The sequence below is a fragment of the Maniola jurtina genome, chromosome 17 (assembly GCF_905333055.1).
Source record: "Maniola jurtina chromosome 17, ilManJurt1.1, whole genome shotgun sequence".
NCBI classification, from domain to species: domain Eukaryota; kingdom Metazoa; phylum Arthropoda; class Insecta; order Lepidoptera; family Nymphalidae; genus Maniola; species Maniola jurtina.
This window is the reverse complement of record NC_060045.1, coordinates 6,201,496-6,219,587: the sequence shown is the minus strand read 5'-3', so window position 1 is coordinate 6,219,587 and position 18,092 is coordinate 6,201,496. Positions and strand designations below refer to the sequence as shown.

Genomic DNA, 18,092 nt, shown 5'->3' with positions numbered 1-18,092 from the left:
TTCAATAACTTTTGGAAAACATTTCACAAAATACCCAAAACTTGAACATCATAATAACCCCTGCTATTATACCAATGTTACCCATTTCTACTGTGCATTGTTCCGCGTTTGGTAACCCTGAATTAACAAGTCAAAATCAGAATGACAATTTGTAATGTCATCACATTGTCAATTATATACTATCTCTATGGTCAAGTCGATCTTCTGTGTTGTCACTTGTCAAAACTCAAATATCCTATATGTTATTGGTCTGTGCTCAAATCACAAATGGTCAGCATGGTCAGTCAAATGCGAAATCGAAAGTGAAATCTTTAATGTTTATTCTTTCATGAAATTAATTTCAGTTAAATGAAGAGTATGAGAGTAACATATTCTTTGATTTGATGCAAAAAATTTGAAATTTATTTCTAGTCCCGGTGAAGTGTTCAGTCGTGTTGTGTGAGTAGTTTTATGTTAATATTATTTTTTTGCTTTATATTTTTTCTTTGCTTTATATTATGCTGTACCAAGCAATTACTTACCTACCTACTATGAAAAAAACACTGCATCAGAGTGAACTGAAACATTTTTTTTGCAGGAAACTTGATTGAAGGTTATATTAAAATTGAAGTTGAGAATTCAAAATGTTGAAAGTTTGGTTCCATCTAATTGGAGCCATGCAATTTTTCTATGGCTGCTATTATGACTACACATACGTTAAAATACCGAGTACATCGACAACTTTTACCGAATTTGGTGGAAAATTTAAATACTTAACATACTTGAACGCAGTAAGTAATTGAATAATAACTGTTTATTTCTAAGGATAAATGTTTCAAAGTTCAAATTTTATGAAGCTCATTCTGTTCGGTACATACTTCTATACAATTTTAAACTCTCAGACAATCAGAATTGAAAAAAATAATATAGGATCCTATCTTTTTCATTTATATAAGTACAATACACTAACATTTATACTAATTTAGGGAAAAGTTAAAGCATCTTTAAACTGCGCTCCTGAGAGTTGTTTTATATTTGCAGTCACATCCAGAAAAATATGTTAAATTTTTTATTTCCTTATTACAGTATAAGTAATTATTTTATTCCAGATGCTGCAAACTGTGTACTTCACAGTAGCCCTGATCAATGACCTGTTTGGTACAAATGAATCATCACCATCAAACAAACCTCTAGTAAGAAGAACAAAAGATGTATTATTTAGTGCTCTAGCATTCCCCTTGGCTTTGTTTGTAGGTGTGACTTTCTGGGGAATATATGCAGTGGACAGGGAGCTTATTTTGCCAAAAGTAATGGATGCATACTTCCCTACATGGTTAAATCATGTGATGCATTCTAATATTGTAGTTTTTACTATTATAGAAATGGCCACATCATTCAGAATGTATCCTAAAAGAAAGTTTGGCCTGTCCATACTAACCACATTTATGCTATTTTATGTAATCTGGATACATGTTATATATTTCAGGACAGGAAATTGGGTGTACCCTATTCTTTCAGTGCTCAACTGGCCTTTAAGAGTGTTCTTCTACTTATTTAGCCTTGGATTTGTTTGTGGTTTGTATACCTTGGGGGAGTCCATGAATCAGTCTGTATGGTCTAAAGAGGTAGAGGCCACTGTTAGGTCTGAAAAGAAAAAGGCTAAGTAGGTTAGTTGTGCCTAAAAAGGTTTCCAATTTATTATATTTTATACTTTAATTTATTTGGTGTGGAAGTAAGTTATGGTGGGTGGTTATATTTTAGGGAAATGTTTGAGGCTTTAGAATGTTGAAAATATATGTCACAATCAGAATATTTATTTTGATGTATTATGGAATTTTAAAATAAATATCAGTGTTAATATGCTTTTGATATTTATTTATTAATGATAGTTGCAAGAAATGCTGGATATATTATCTTAATTTTCCATTTATATGGGTATCAAAATGATTAATGTGGATTATTTTATAGATAAGATAAATTAATGGGGGCCTGATATGTAATTGCTTAGCATAAAGATTTACAACAAGTTATAGGCAGATATGATACAGTAAAAAATATACTTAGTAAAATATATTTACCATCACCATTGAGCATATAAATCTTAGAACATTTTTCTGCCAACCACTGGGTGGTGAAGCACTGATTTTTAATGCAGCAAAAGAGCAAAGCAATATTATGTATGTGTATGGCTGCTTGCTCTAAGCCGGACTTTATCTATGCTTGATGGCCGTCACTCATTGTGCATTTTCATATGCCCTCTATAGAAAAGGACAGCACTAGATTTAGATCTATGGGTTTAGAGATTGTACACACCAGAATTATCGCTACATTGAATCTGTAATTATTTTAAAATAAATTTCTAGATTTTGTTTAGGGCATGTAAATGTCTTTTTCCTGATACTTACCTAGAATTGAATTGTTTTATTTGATTTTTATTTACTGATTAATTTTATTATATTAGAAACATATTGTTTAAAACCAAAACCCCAGTTAATAATTAATGGAATTGTCAAATTAATTTTAGGAATAAATACTCAATATCCATTTGAATATGTAGTTAAAACCCAGGGTTTGAAAATTGTAATTAAATAATACAAAGCAATAATATTGTTGATATTACTATACTATAGGATAAGTCTAAATATGACTTCTTTTTATATATATTCACAATTTAATTTTGTCATGATTAGAGGTGGGTATGAATAAATTTCAGCTATCAGATATTAATATTTATAAATTATTTCACATTTTGTCTATTTGTCAATTTAAATATTTTGAAGCCCTCAATAACTCAATGCTCGCAGGGTGGACTGTAATCCGTAAGGTTGTAGTTTCAAACCCCGCCCATTGCACTATTGTCGTACTTACTCGTAGCACAAGGTTTTCGCTAATAATATTTTCAGACCCGCCTTTAATCATGTGTAAAAATAAAAATTATGCCTATAAAAAATCTAGCAAAATATTCGTAATGCATTATTTTTGAAATAATGCTGCATTTTTTATTTTTAATAATATTTAGTTGGAGTAATATATTATGAATCCCAAAAAATATTCGTTTATTTACCTACTAGCTGACCCGACCTAGCTACGCTCGGAATAGTGAAGGTAGTTAAAGCAACATTGACATAATCAATACATGGATGGGTGACTCACCACCGATCTCCGATAAAATTCATCAGATCTTCTCCCAATAATAATTAGGATAAAACGAATCTGGCGAGTGCTGATACTAGTTTTCCAACAAAAGAAAATTTTCGAAACCAGTTAAAGATTTGGCAAGTTATGGAGTAACATCGACAAAGAGTCGCTATCCCCTAGCCTGAAGGTAATCTATTATTTTTCAGTTTAAAAACCGGTCAAGTACGAGTCAGACTCACACACGAAGAGTTCCGTACAAAAAATAACTTTCGCATTTTTTTTGTGATGTTTTCACAAATTCAAGGTTTTCGTAAATTTCGTTTGTGCTACCTATAAGACATTCCTAGCTACACATTTTATGATTTTAAGTCAGTGGGAAGTAACTAGATACCCTATTAAGTTTTGATTCCCTTGAAGGGTCTGCACAGACAGACAGACAATGAAGTGAGCCTATAAGGCCGCCATTCCATTCATGCTGTTGCATTATATGTACCTATTTTTTTGTCAGACTTATTTTGTACATTCAATATCCTTTATTTATGGGTAATATTGTCACATTCCTATAAAATTGTAATAGTATTTAGTCAATTAGAATTTATTATTTTAATTAATAAAACATTTTTTTATTTAAAAGTTTTTATTTATTTAGCGTCGACTAGCCCTGGATTTGAAGAGATGGCCTTATCTATTTGATAGACTGATTTGTGCACTGTGAAATTGGTTTTTTATATAATAATATAGGTACTTAACACATTCCTTGTGAAATTAAATGATAATGATGGTTAGAACCGAACTGAAATTGAATAGGAAGTTATAAGCAAACACTGACTGCGATTTTCTTAAATTACTATTGTGTTGTTGCTTCATCAGAAGTATAATTTTAACGAAATTATACCAGAACTTATTTGAAAAGGAATTTGGAAAGAAAATAGATAATATAATCCTTACAAATTTTACTAAACATAAATCCAATTATAATAAAAATGTAGAATCTACATGAATTTTAAATCCACACTATATAAAATATAAAATCGGGAATATTTAGTTACAATATTATCACTATTATTAGGACTAGAATATAATGCCTTTTCGAAGATAAAATTATGCTAATCTACTTCTAAATATAACACTTATATCTAATTTGCAATCCAGTAGCTAATATATTTAAATGCTTGTAGTAACTTTTGCATTGCTACAAAATTTTTGCATTGCTTAAAAATTTATAATGCATTGAAATGAATATAAAAATCATAGCCAATTTTTCTTTACTACGTGTTGAACATTGAGCTTGCGGCACTTATCTACGCAACATTCGTTGACCTCTAGCCGCCAGATGTTTTATTTGCAATACATTGCGAACTTTTAATAATACAGGACTTTTTTGCGTTTCTTTGTGGTATCTTGTTAGTAATCGTCAGTACCTACCTACTATAATCTGTCTTCGTTTTTGCTAGCGCTCTAATAACATCCTGTATATTGTAGTTATCATGCAAAAAATAACTAATATTCACTTATAATGAAAGTACATATATTATTTTAAGTACAAATCATGAGATAAAATTAATACTGAATCATTTGTAGGTTTCTCTAATCCATACAAAATCAAACTCGATACTTCTTACATACACGTAGATACAGTTTACTTCTTATTCATAAATCGATGTCTATCAATAGTCACTTAAATAAACATTTATTATCTAAAATAGGAATGTAAATAAAAGCCCGCAAAATGTGCGTATGCATTATGTTTAAGGAAAAATGACTGTGTAAACAATAGTCTTTCAATTCAATATTTTAAAGCGCTTGACCACTGTTAAGAGGGGTCTCTCCGTCACTCGCTTCATACAAACGTAGTTCCAATTTCATTTGAATATTAAGCAACCAAAGTCCATGAAATTTTGCAGACATTCTAGAAACTAATATCTATGCCTGTGGTTTTCCAGATTTCTGTTAAAATATTCGGTTTCAAAGTTACGCGGTCTTAAAAATTTACATACAAATCTTTGAGCCCCTGTAATTTTAAAACTACATATTTTTAGAAAAATCTAAAATACCAGACACAGATATTAGTTTCTAGAATATGTCTGCAAAATTTCATGGACTTTGGTTGCTTAATATTCAAATGAAATTGGAACTACGATTGTATGAAGCGAGTGACGGAGAGAGCCCTGTTAATGTTGTAAAGTGTCAATTGCTAATATAGTCATAATGACTCGAATGAAAATTCTAATGGGCTTTATAAATCTTAGGAAATCCTGCATAGCCAATGTCACTCGGGATTAAGGCATTCAGAGCAAAGAAACTCAGATACATTCATAAATGAACCCTGAAAACATTACACCCTTCTTTTTGGCCAGTCGTGTAATAAGTCCTGCGCGCGACCCGCCGGGTTAGGCCTCATTCGCACGAGAGATCTTTTAACGTCCGTTAAAAAAACGTTCAAATAGTACAAATGCATTCCCAAGTATCTGTTCACACGTCAACGCTTTTTTAACGCGTACTCAGTATTTTCAGCGCAACGTCGGGTTTTAACGCAACGCTTTTTAACGCTCGAATTAGGGCTTAGGCCCACCGGGCCGGCGCAGTGGCTTTGGTGTGTGTGTGTGTGTCATGTTCTATACAACTCTAATGTTTAAGGCTCTTAATACAAATAATATTATGCGTCATTTATTTGTTTTAATGTCATTTTATACATATTTTAATAATCTAGTGTCGTATCTAGAGCCACTTGACAATGTAGGTACAACTGATCGCAGAACAAGTACTGCAATCTGAAGCCGGCGCCAGACACTTGTGGCAAACAACAAACAGCAAGCATCGGCAAACGCCACAGATGGCTTGCCTGCCTATCAGAACGCTCCAAAGCATTGGCAAACATACGCAAACACCCGTTCATACGCTTGCTGTTTGCTGTTTGTCACGAGAATGTGGATCCGGCATGAAGTTGCAAAATGGCAGTTCGCGCAGATCATATACTAAGGATATACAATTGAACGCCTGAAGCATCAGACGTTGTACAGTGCCACCAAATTATGTGTTCACTTGGACAAAATTGGAGTCGGAGCTACGTTAGGCGCGGGCATCAGTTAGTATTTTTTAAATTGCAATATAATAAACTATATATGTATAAATATATTGAATCTTTGAGATGTTGAAAGAATTGTAATTCCATTTTTTTTCGGCTCTTAAAAATAACAATACCGATTTGTCCACTAGCGATTCTGTCACTTGAACAGATAAGTCGGTGGTACTTTACATCGCTAATTGTTGATGAAATGCGTCCAATTTCAAACAGTTAGGGACTGTTTGATTGAATGTTTACATTTGAACAGATTAAAACTCTCACAGAGCTTGTAATTTGCTCAGATTAATAGGGTATTTTACTCTAATTTTTTTATTACTTTATTATAAACTAGGATAAAAATAATGACGTAAACTGAAAAAACTAATTAAATCGATCAAATAACAAAAAAGTTATAAGCATTTAAATATTTCAGATTAGACAGAGATAGCGATAATAGCTTTATGACGTCACTCCTTGCTAATGCCATAGTAGCTTCCTGCGGTTTCATACAAATTTTCGTTTTGCGAGAAAGGGATAGAAGACCCTCCCACTCCAAAATTAAAATGCCTGTAACTTTGTAAATCTTTGTTGGATTTTAATATATTTTTTTCAGCGTACGTCATTATTTTTATACTAGTTTATAATAAAGTAATAATATTTATCAAATTCAAAAGTAGTAAAATACCCAATTATTACTGAGTAAGTAGCTGACATACAGAAATGTAAAAGCCTAAAAAAGCAGAGCTTAGATCTGTTTTTGTACAATGGGTAGTCACACGCCTCGTGGTCAGATTGGATCACTAGTTTTGCGCGCACTATACTAAAGCCTTAACACTGGCAGTATGTGTATCGAGCATAGACCGTTACAGATTATACTGATGCAGGCCCTAGTTACGACACCGGTGCTATCACACGAGTACAGTCGAGAGTTTGTCGTGGAGGCGGCCCACGGCGCGTCGGAGCTACGTCCTGACTTTCCGCGACGTCTTGCTGTGGCCGTTCTTCCAGCCGTTGCTTTGCAGCTCCCCGTTCATAGCCCGAGTGCCGAATGACGTCATTTTGTTTTTGGTCTCGTACAATACGTCAGAATCCGTGTCCGTTTCGGAGAGGTCTTTGCTTGTGACTGGAAAACGAGATGAAATGATTTTTTTTTATTTTATATCTGTAGGAGTTTAAATAAATAAATAAACACGCAACAAAGCAACGCATAAAATCTGTATTAATCAATATTAAAGTCAATATCAATGAGATAAAATCTTGCAAAGTGGTACTGGTGGCTAGATTGTTGTACTGATGACGCCACCGGTACAACTTTGATAACTTATATCTCAGAAACGAGACACTGGAAGATTTTGTCTTGTACAATACTTGTTTGTATCTATGCTGCTATTGATTAATACAGGTTTAATGCGTGGCCGCTATTTTGGAAAAAAAGAAAAATGGCGGAAATAGTAAAATAGGGGTGCCAAAATCTTCAAAGCCCTTTCAAGTTAGCTGCGCTATGTGTGCAACTCACATGGTTTCTCCTCGTGGTCAGCGAGCGGCAGCAGGCGGTAGTTAGGGCGCGCGCGCGGGCGTCGCGGCGCGCACGCGCGGCGACACACGCGCCCGACGCCATAGCCCGCGCCGCACAGCGCACCCAGCGCCGCCACGCCGCACACGCTCGCGTACACCACCGACCAGTCTGTTACAGGAAACTCAGCATATATTCAGATGATAAATATCTAACACGCTTTAAATCGCTCGTCTACATAGCTCGTCTATATTTTATAGTCTAATCAGTAATAATATAAAAAACGCGATATGGGGGCGTATATCGTCTATGGTCATTAAGTGTAATATGATCTTGTATTTTGTTCTATGAGTTTTCCGCAATATGGCGAGGTATTACATTTTTCTGGTCAAGCTTTACATACAGTTGTTATAATATGTAACGCGTAGTACTATTGGGCCCCAAGCCAAAAGTGACAGGCGCTGACAAGTGCGGATTGGCGGCCTTCACACACCTTTAAGAAGATTATGGAGAACTCAGGATGTCTTCCTTCACCGTTCAAGCAAGTGATATATAATTGCTAAAAACGCACATAGCTCTGAAAAGTTAGAGGTGCGTGCCCGGGATCTAGCCCCCGACCTCCCGAATAAGAAGCCGATGTCTTGAGCACGTGCTCAGTGAATATAAACCATAGAGCAATCACTCACCGCAGTCGGGTTGCGCGTCCGGCTGGAACTGCGTGAACAGGCTCTGCATCCAGAAGGCGTCGCAGCGGCACGTGCGCGTCGCTTGCTCGCACACGCCGCGCCCGGAGCACGTGCTCAGACAGCGCAACGAGCGCACGCGCCGTGCTCCAGCGCTTATGGCTGCCGCACGGGACAGAGTTAGCGCCTCGATACCGTCCACTGGCACACCCTGATGAAGCAGTTCACTTTAATTCTTATCTACGGTCCGCAAAACCTCTGAATGCAACGGCGCGTTAGCATTAAGCTCAATTTTTGTCAGTCAAATAAATCAAACCAAAAATATATTTACGCCAATAAGAGTTTTATATTTTTGCTTATACAACTATAATAATAAGCTCTTCTTGCTGTTTCTTCTCGTTAGGATTGGTATATCGAACCAGTGCATAGTGCTAGAGATTCAGTTGATGTTTCGAAAGCACTTTGAAAAAGTTTACTTAAATAAAAATTCTGGAGTGACGCGACAAGCATTTTTTGTTGGCTTTACTCCCAACTTAGGTGACATCTTTACCAGTTTTAGACTTGAAGTGTGTACGACTTAGCTGAATTACTTAAAACAATAAATTGACTAAAATAAATCCAAAGTATTTACCTTCTCCGACAAAAAGAAGATAATAAGCGAATTTCCAGTGTCAACTTCCCCTTTAATTTCCGTCACATTCACCGACATACCGTCCTTGAGAAGCAAAGTAATTTTTTGGACCAAAGAATCCAACTGGCTCTTCGTGAAAGTAGCGATAGGGATGTTGAGGGTCATCTCCAAGAGTTTCATCTCTAACGGGTCAGGCTTCACTTGCACGCTGACCGTGTCTCGATTGGACTCGCCTTGGTCGTCGGTTACTGTTAGCTCGAATACGTAACGACCAGCTTCTATATTTGTTAGCTGAAAAAAAAACAAATCAAATGCATACAATCCAAAGAAAAAAACGCAAAAAACTAGGCATTTTCAACAAAGTCTATCGGTACTTCCCGCCAGAACAGCTTCTAACCCTATACCACGTTCCAGTTCGATCGTGCGTGGAGTACTGCAGCTATTTGTGGGATAGCTCAACCAAATACCAACTTGATGCATCGGATTCACATTTCGGAGTGTGTACTAAGGAATTATTTGATCTAGTTACCCCCTCGCCATTGTACTATCGGGCCGCGCAGCATCGAAAAATCTGCAGCCATACCACCTTAGGCTGCATTATCACTTACTATTTGGTGTGATTGCAGACAAGCGCATGCCTGTATAGTTTAAAAAAAAAGTGCCAATGAGCAGGCCACATAGTTCGAAAAAACGTAAGATTTCCCCACTCACAAGGTGCTAGAATGACGACATTGAATTAGAGTGGCGTGTGAAAGTCCCTACTAGTATGTCCAGCAGTAGACCTTGAAGATGATGTTGAGTCAATACCAGCGAAAGTGAACAAATAAAAAAGAATTACCATGAGGACGGGCTGTGTGTCCGAGTGTAATATAACAGTTCCCGCGGCCAAGCCCGAGCCCGATCGCGTCCATTTCCACGACACGATGCGAAAATCGTCAGACGACTTCGACCCGTTCAAGATGAGAACTGGCAACGGCAGGTTCAGCACCTGGTCACCGCCGCCGTCAGCTTTTGGTGGGCTGTTTTTGTCTGTTAATTAGAATATCTTATTATATAAACAAGCCTTAGTTGGAGGGCCAAACTGGCAACGCCACCATGTCATTTGCGTAAAGTACAGCTAAGGGAATTCTATGATTTTCCGGGACTCAAACTACCTTCTTACCAAATTTCATATAAAACGGATAAACGGATGAGCCTTTAAGAATCCCGTGGGAACTTGTTGGTTATGCGGGATAAAAAGTAGCCTATGTCCGTTCCCGGGATGTGAGCTAACTTTGTACCAAACATCAGAATCAGTTAAACTGTTAGGCCGTGAAAAGGTAGCAGACAGATAGACACCCTTTCGCATTTATAATTAAAGTAATCAAAGTATGGATGAAAGAGCGTCATTCGAGCGTCATTCGAGCGCAGCGATAGTAACGCAAGATTGACGGCCGCGTCAGTGCATGCAGTCACAAAACATGCACATCCCATAAAACACCCCCAAATCACACAATAAAAACCTCTATGTACATGAATATGTAAAAAAATTTCCGACTTCATACTTACATGTATATTACAGGTTAGATATAAATAATAAATATACATGCATATGATTTACATATGACATAAAAATTAGTACAAGTTTTATTTGAAAGGAAAGGAAGACCCAAAAAACTGTATATATAGACACTTAAAAGTTGATCAATTTGTACAAATATGTTTAAAATAATAAGTAGATTAGCTGATGCCAGCGACTTCGTCCGCGTGGAATTAAGTTTTTAAATATTCCGTATGTCTCTCTCCAAGTAGCCAAAAAGTAGCCTATGGCACTCTCCAGGTTTTTAACGATTAATAAAAAATCACGTTGGTCTGTTGCTCCGTGGCGACGTGATTGAAGGACAAACCAACAAACCAATAAACTAACAAACAAATACACCTTCGCATTTATAATATGGGCAGTGATGATGCCCGCGTATCCATCTATTTATTATTTTAAACTGTGTCGAAAGCCTTTTTTTTCTTTTCTCTCTCGTCTGGCTTTACAAAGATTAGCCAATGTCAAGTTTGTAGTTATTTGTAACAAGTTAGGAAAACTATACAAGTGTGGACCCAGTCTGTGCCGGCGCCCGCCGACACATGCACGGCACCCCCTTAGAGCGCTTTCCAGTCAGTTTTAATAAAAAAAAAATACTCCAAAAAGGCAGAACACGCCCGCCAGCTACCACCAACACAGACGAAGTCAAAAAGCTTTTATGTACACTTACTCTGTGTAACAGTGATGGTAACATTATCTGTGGCGGTGTTCCCGTTATCGTCCAGCACCGTGAGCGAGAACACGTATTGGCCCTTAGTGAGTGCGGTCGCGTTCGCCGTCGACTCGTTAAAGTTCACAATGTTAGAGTTAGTGGGGCCCGAGAGGCAACGCCACGTGTACGCCACGATCCTGTGGTCGTCGTGCGACGCCGAGCCGTTCAGGGTGATCCAGGTTTGAGGGAGGGATATGAACTGCAAATATACACACACACCCGTGACGTCACCCGCATGCTGTTGATATGTCAGTGCTCTTAGTAAGATTTTTAATTTATTTTTTTAATTCCGATACAAGTTAGCCCTTGACTGCAATCACCTGGTGGTAAGTGATGAAGCAGTCTAAGGTGGTAGCGGGCTAACCTAGAAGGGATATGACAGTTTTTCATTTATTAAACCCATAACCCTTTGGTCATAGTTTTCAAAAACAAAATTCGATACTCTATCCATGGAATTAAGTTCTCTTTCTGTCATGTAATCCCATACAAAGGATAGAAAAAAAATGTCGGTGGGCGTTAACCATCGTTAACCAACCAATCACAAACATGTCTTCATAAAATATTCGAAATTCAATATGAAAATTAGTTTCGTTTGTGATTGTTTGGTGACTCAAAATGGTTAGTGCTTACTGAGATTTCTGTCTCTGTCATTAGTATGGGATTACGTAACAGAGAGAGACTACTAACCTTCTTTTCGCTGGTAGAGCATAGTTTCTCTACACCCAGGGTCCCTAACAAAGAATTTCTGAAATGCTTCATAGTCAAGGACTAATTTGTAATCAAATGCAAAAATATGTTTTTGATAATATTACGTGAAGAGTACGATCTATTGTTGTTAGCATTATATATTATCTTACAATAATGAAAAATGATAAGTTATTACAGCGATTACAAGTTACCGCAGCACATTTAACTTTATTCATGCTGTTAATAAACTGAGGGCAGCTCAGTTTTTTTTCTCTCATTTGGCATTACACAGATTAGCCAATGTCAAGTTTGTATTTATTTACAAGTTAGGGAAACTAAATAAGTATGGACTTCGTCTGTGCCGGCGCTCGCCGACACACGCGCGGCGCACCTTTAGAGCGCTTCCCAGTCAGTTCCACCACCAAAAAACACCAGTAAAACACAAAAACTGGCCACTTTTAACAAAAAAAGAAACACTCCAATAAGGCACCGCACGCGCGCCAGCAAACGCCAACACAGACGAAATCCAAATTTAACTTTAGTCATGCTGTTAATAAACTGAGGGCAGCTCAGTTAGTCAGTAAGTGTAGTCTGGGTTACCGCGTCCGCGCCGGCGTCGGCGACGGGCGGCGTGTTGGTGGGCGGCTTGACGAACACGTGCACGTCCGCGCTCGACGTCTGCCCCGACGAGTCCGTCACCTTCAGCACGAACGTGTATACGCCCTCCGATAGGTTGGATAACTAGAACAATTTACGATAATATCTACTGGGTACTGGGTTTGGGTAACCAGAACGCCAGCAAAAACTTAGCGTTATTATTATACTACCAAAACGCAAACCACTCGCCTAATCTTGAAGTATTAATAATTAAGTATTTTATAGTATAGCGTGGAAAACTCGGGTCAATGCCCCACCTACGGCGCGGCATTGACTTCTAGTAACCTATTTACGGAACGTTCGTTGACCTCTAGCGTCAGTCAGATGTTTTATTTGCGAATTATTGAGAACTTTTAAAAATACAGGATTTTTAATTTTTTTTCGTAGTTTATTATGGTATCTTATCAGTAATCATCAGTACTATCACCTGTCTTCGTTTTTACTAGCGCTCTAGTTACATCCAATATAATAGTTTTGATTTCTGTGAATTTCATTTCTGATTTGATCACATTGAGAAACTAATCCGGCTATCCGTCGCTGGATGAGTGACTCTGAGCTTTCTTATGAGACCCATAGTGACCATGTCTTGGATTCATAATATGTCATCATTGGCAAGCTTGTTTGAAGGCCCTGAAGAATTTTGGACGAGTGGTACATGGCCAGGTATTTGAAAAGTGTATATTTGTGATAACAACCTGAAGGATATAGAGAAAAAGTTACCTGCAAATATGGAGAATGTGTGTTTTGCATGTCCACGGCTTTGTTCTCGTCCTCAGCAGATTTAGTCCACTCCCATGAGGTAATTTCATGGTCGTCCGTTGACAAACTCCCGTTCAGGGTTAAGTTATTGTTTGGCAAATATATTATTACATCTTGACCTAGGAGATACAGAAATTATTCATATTTAATTTTCATGTACGCGCCGAAGAAAGAGTCCGGTTTGCGAAAAGCTACAATGTAAATAGATATTTTAAGCTGGTCGAGATGAACTGCTAGGATGTCGGTATTGTAAATTCTCTAAAGAGATAGGGATGTAATCATGCTGAAAATCACGTTGTTTGCGGTTTCAGTAACATGCGATCAGCATTATGGAAACTTTGCTTGTTATGTTTTGATAATGGTAAAATTAATATTTTTCATTTGCTGGAAAGTTTTATATTTTTGCTAAATCTATTCTGATTCAGTCAGATAACTCGTGTACAGAACTTACTTACTACCACTTTTAAGTTACGCCGCCAGAAATCTTATTTTTGAATGGCGCGAAAATATTTCAGCTAATCAGCGCGGCTATTGGTCCGCCAGCGCCTGCACACCATATGTTGTACGCGCGAATTATGAGCGAGATAGCACGAACCTGTTGTTTTTGATCTTAACGTCAAGCTTTAAGATCTGTATTTCCTTGGAGTACATTCAATTTTAGTCAGTTTAGGCTGCGCTTTTTGGCGCAAACGAATTTTTCTGATGCGACTTATAAAAGTGGTAGTATTGTATTCTTAGATTTCTTAGTTCACTTGAAAATAATAACCTGCATTGGCTTCAGGGGGATAGTCAGTGTGGTTCAGCACAGTAATATTGGCGGAGGTGGAGTTTTTCACATGGTCAGAGTCCTCAACTGTCAGCTTGAAGGTATAGTTGCCCGGCTGCTTGAGGTCTTTCAGCACTAAAGTGGAGCCATCTTGCAAGGGTGGCTGGTAGCCGATAGGTCCAGCTGTTAGTTCCCAATGCCAGGATATTATAGCGTCGTCATCCTTAATTAGAACAAAAAAGATATTTAATATACGGTAATATGTGAAACTTATAATTTGAAATATTGTAAGACTAAGTCATACAGTTATTTGTCTCCTTTTAGTGTCGCTTTTTCGTTTCATCTAGTTTCAAATCACAACAGCACTAAAGAAATTTTCACTTCAACAAGATAAAGTTGAAAACTAAAACCCGACAGTGATCGTCTTAATAAACGCTGAAATATTATAGTAAAATTGTTTTTCAGTCGCTTAGTATATTTTAATGTTGTACATAGGCTGCTAAAATCATAACCCTTCCTTTTGGCTTTGCGGAAGTCGGGTAAAAAATCGTTTACCTTACTAGCACTGCCATCCAAAACAGCTCCAGAGTTCGGCAACTTCACAGTTTGCGACTGTGGCGTGATAACAACCAATGGTGGCGTGTTGACGCGCTTGGGGGGCAGCACTGTGACGTTCGCGAACCCCTCGCCGTAATAGTTCGTACTGTTCACTGTCACTTTAAACCTGTATTGACCTTCTGTTAGATCTTTTAAGGTTACTGTTCCGTCGTTTTGGATCATGTTGCCTGAAAATATTTTTAGCATTAATAATAGTGACCTATAAACCAGTCCATTTTTATACCGCGCGTGCAAAAATGGACTTCTTAAGTCACCCAGAGTACAAGCTATGCAAGTTATTTTATTAATAGATAACTTTGTAGAGTAGTTTTTAGAAATCCTGCAGGAACTCTTTGATTTTCTGGGACCAAAATTAGCTTATGTCCTTCTCCGGGATGCAAACTATCTCCGTACCAAAATTTCATCAAAGTTTGTCATATGGATGAGCCATGAAAAGCTAGCAGGCACACTTTTGCCTTTATAATATTATAGTATGGATAGTATGGATGAAGACTGAACAAATTAGAAAATAAATAAATCAAAAACCTGTAAATCCTCCTTTAGGTTGGTCAACAAGCGTCCATATATAGTTGTAATGACTCATAGTTGATTTCTCATCAGGAATAGTATATGCAGCTAAAGTAACTTCGTTTTCCGGAAGTTGTACCTGTAAATTGAACACACTTATTAATTTTTAACGTACCTCTAAAATAAAGTATAAAATCATATCATTCTTTCTTCAACTTAGTTTTAGAAGTCATTAGGGATTTAGGATTTCAGGGCCTCATATATTTTCCGGAAAAAAAGTAGCCTGTTTGTTTACAGTATGAAAGCTATCTCTGTATCACATAGATGACTCTTGTAACTATGCCCATGTGGGTTTGGGTTTTAAAAATTCTGAGGGAACCCTTTGATTTTTCAGGGACAAAAAGAAGCCTTTGTCCATTCCCGGAATGCAAGCTATCTCTGAACCAAATATTAAAATTAGTTAAAGGGATTGACTGTGAAAACTTTTGTATTTATAATATTAGTAGGGAAGTTTATATGGATTTCATTCACATAATATTATGTCAGTAAATTCAGTACATTTATAAAATTTAATGTCTGTCTTAAGAACTTCTACTTACTTGTTTAGATAATATAGATACAGTTAAATTCTGATGAGGTGTAGGCTTGTCCATCTTTAGATCATCAGATTTCATGTCAGATATTAAAGCCTCACTTTTCTTCATTGATTCAATGGGCTCTGTAGGGCCTTTGTGGCCTGAAAATGGTCTGTGAGGTGGAATACATGTTCCTTGAGTATTCTCTACTGTTCCCAAAATGCACTTGCAAATACCATTGCGTGTCTTAAGACCCAACGGTATACACTCAGCATTGTATGGACAATCGTCTGCTCCCACTTCACAAGATATTTTTTCTAAAAACCTAGATGCTAACATCATTTCATTGTCATTACTGTCTGTATATTTGTCAAAGTTCTGTTGCTCCTCTTCTTCCATGTTGGGTAAGTTATTGATGAAATGAGTCAAAAAGTTTGTGTCTTCATCATCAGGGATATCATTACGACGATTGGAATATGAATAAATTGGCTCTTCTTCTGGTGAATAGTTATTATTGACTTCTCTAAAGTTTGACTGATCTAAGATGTCTGACCAGTTTTCTGCAAAAAATATATTGATCTGTTTTATATACAAATACTAGTTATTTATCGTAATGATACATTAAATCATCTACAGGTGAAATTGTATCAGTTACAATTCTTATTAGACCAGATATAAAAGTTGTTATATTTAAGTTGTTTGAAAATGGTGTACTAAAAACAAATCAGGGAATCAGGGAAAAATCAGGGTGCGTTGTGCTCAGGCCTGCCTGGGCTGGCTTACGCTTACTTAGTTTGACTGATATGTGCCTCATATTTGTTATGAATATTATGATAGAATTTTGTACTTACACAAAAATTACAGCATTATAAATTAGGAAATTTGTTCTTCTGCCTCCTTCCACATTCTATTTGATTTTTGTCTTACTTAATGGAGTGCTAAACAAGATTCAACAATAATAATGAAACTCACCATTTGACAAGACCGGCTTAACAAGTATCACAGACACATGGGTATCCCATTTCCTGCCACCTACCCTTGGCAATGGAAGGCACAGTTCGTCACTCACACATTCAACGTGGAAGCATCTAGACTCTACGATGAACACAATGTTGCAAGCTTCGGCCAGGCAGCATGCCATCACACATTGTCTTAGACCTTTAAGGTCTGTCTTCTCTGTATAGTTACCCGCTGTTAAATTACCTGAATAGACATGACATTAAAAAAATGTTTAAAAGATATTTAAATAACTACTCTAATATTACTCAGCCGTGGTTCGTAATGTAAGAACTTAAATATTGAAGACTATGCCCAGAACTTTGTCTACATGAATATAGATTATAGGTATTATAAAAGTCCCGTAAGAATTCTTTGATTTTCCGGAATAAAAAGTAGAGAAAAAAACTATGTTTAAAAATAAATACTTAGATACGTAACTTCAACTTCAAACTAATAATTTCTACTTACAACATTATTTTAATATGTAGGTCCAAACTCAGAACTAACGTGTTAAGAGTGGTCTTAGTTCAGGGCGAAGCACTAATGTAGCCTTTTAGCTATGTATATAATAATTGTTGAGCAAGTGTGAAAAGAAAATCGTGGGGTACAATACTGAATTAATTTTAATAGCATATAACCAATATTTTATTTACGTGCATGTATAGTGGTACAGTTGAACTCTTAAATCATAATAGTTTATATAAACGAGTCAAATATCTACAAAATCAATGAATACTTACCTACTGGCATATGGTTGTCGAAATTTTTGGGATAAAGTTTGGGACACTTGTTATTTTCATACTTTTCATTCCAAGGTTTATTGTATAGAGATAACGTTTCATCTATATTCACTAAAAGCGACAGAGCGCACAGTTTTAAGACACTGTTAATCATTATTACATTAAAATTTTCGATAATCACCAGCAAAGCTTTATTCACGACTGTAAGACTTAAATCATAATAAACGGCAAATTATCTCCAATAAAGGAAATAAAGGACGATGAATCCAAAAAGTTAACGTGGGTGTAGAGATAAACTGAGTATTGATTATTTATTTAAAAAATTATGTTCACAAAATATTAGTTATTATTGTTATTTCAATTTGTGCGACAAATTGCATTTGTAGGCAATCCGCAATCGCAGGTATACACAGATTATTAATAATGTTGTATTTAGATATCTGTCAAAGTCAAACACAATAACAATGTCATATCCTATCATAGGACTT

At 36.6% G+C, this 18,092-nt stretch overlaps 2 protein-coding genes across 3 annotated transcripts; one reads left to right on the top strand and one right to left on the bottom strand.

The window, feature by feature from the left end:
* Window positions 1–256: 256 nt before the first annotated feature.
* LOC123873653 (androgen-induced gene 1 protein-like) lies at window positions 257–4,301 on the top strand. Of its 2 annotated transcripts, none has more exons than XM_045918612.1 (3): window positions 257–437; window positions 559–770; window positions 1,089–4,301. In XM_045918612.1, exons 2-3 carry the CDS (start codon window positions 624–626, stop codon window positions 1,644–1,646), a joined length of 705 nt encoding a protein of 234 aa, XP_045774568.1. In that variant the 5' UTR covers window positions 257–437; window positions 559–623; the 3' UTR covers window positions 1,647–4,301. The 2 variants fall into 2 exon arrangements, with proteins under 2 accessions (XP_045774568.1, XP_045774567.1); XM_045918611.1 differs by having other exon boundaries at window positions 257–438; window positions 578–770.
* Window positions 4,302–6,731: 2,430 nt separating this feature from the next.
* Window positions 6,732–18,009, bottom strand: LOC123873627 (dyslexia-associated protein KIAA0319). Its single transcript, XM_045918544.1, has 14 exons — window positions 17,605–18,009; window positions 16,838–17,068; window positions 15,890–16,425; window positions 15,309–15,429; window positions 14,721–14,950; window positions 14,166–14,388; window positions 13,361–13,518; window positions 12,584–12,724; window positions 11,255–11,495; window positions 9,847–10,037; window positions 9,009–9,299; window positions 8,381–8,588; window positions 7,698–7,865; window positions 6,732–7,304 (listed from the first exon to the last, which is right to left on the bottom strand). The coding sequence occupies exons 1-14, from the start codon at window positions 17,756–17,758 to the stop codon at window positions 7,144–7,146; spliced, it is 3,054 nt and encodes a 1,017-aa protein (XP_045774500.1). The 5' UTR covers window positions 17,759–18,009; the 3' UTR covers window positions 6,732–7,143.
* Window positions 18,010–18,092: the final 83 nt, after the last annotated feature.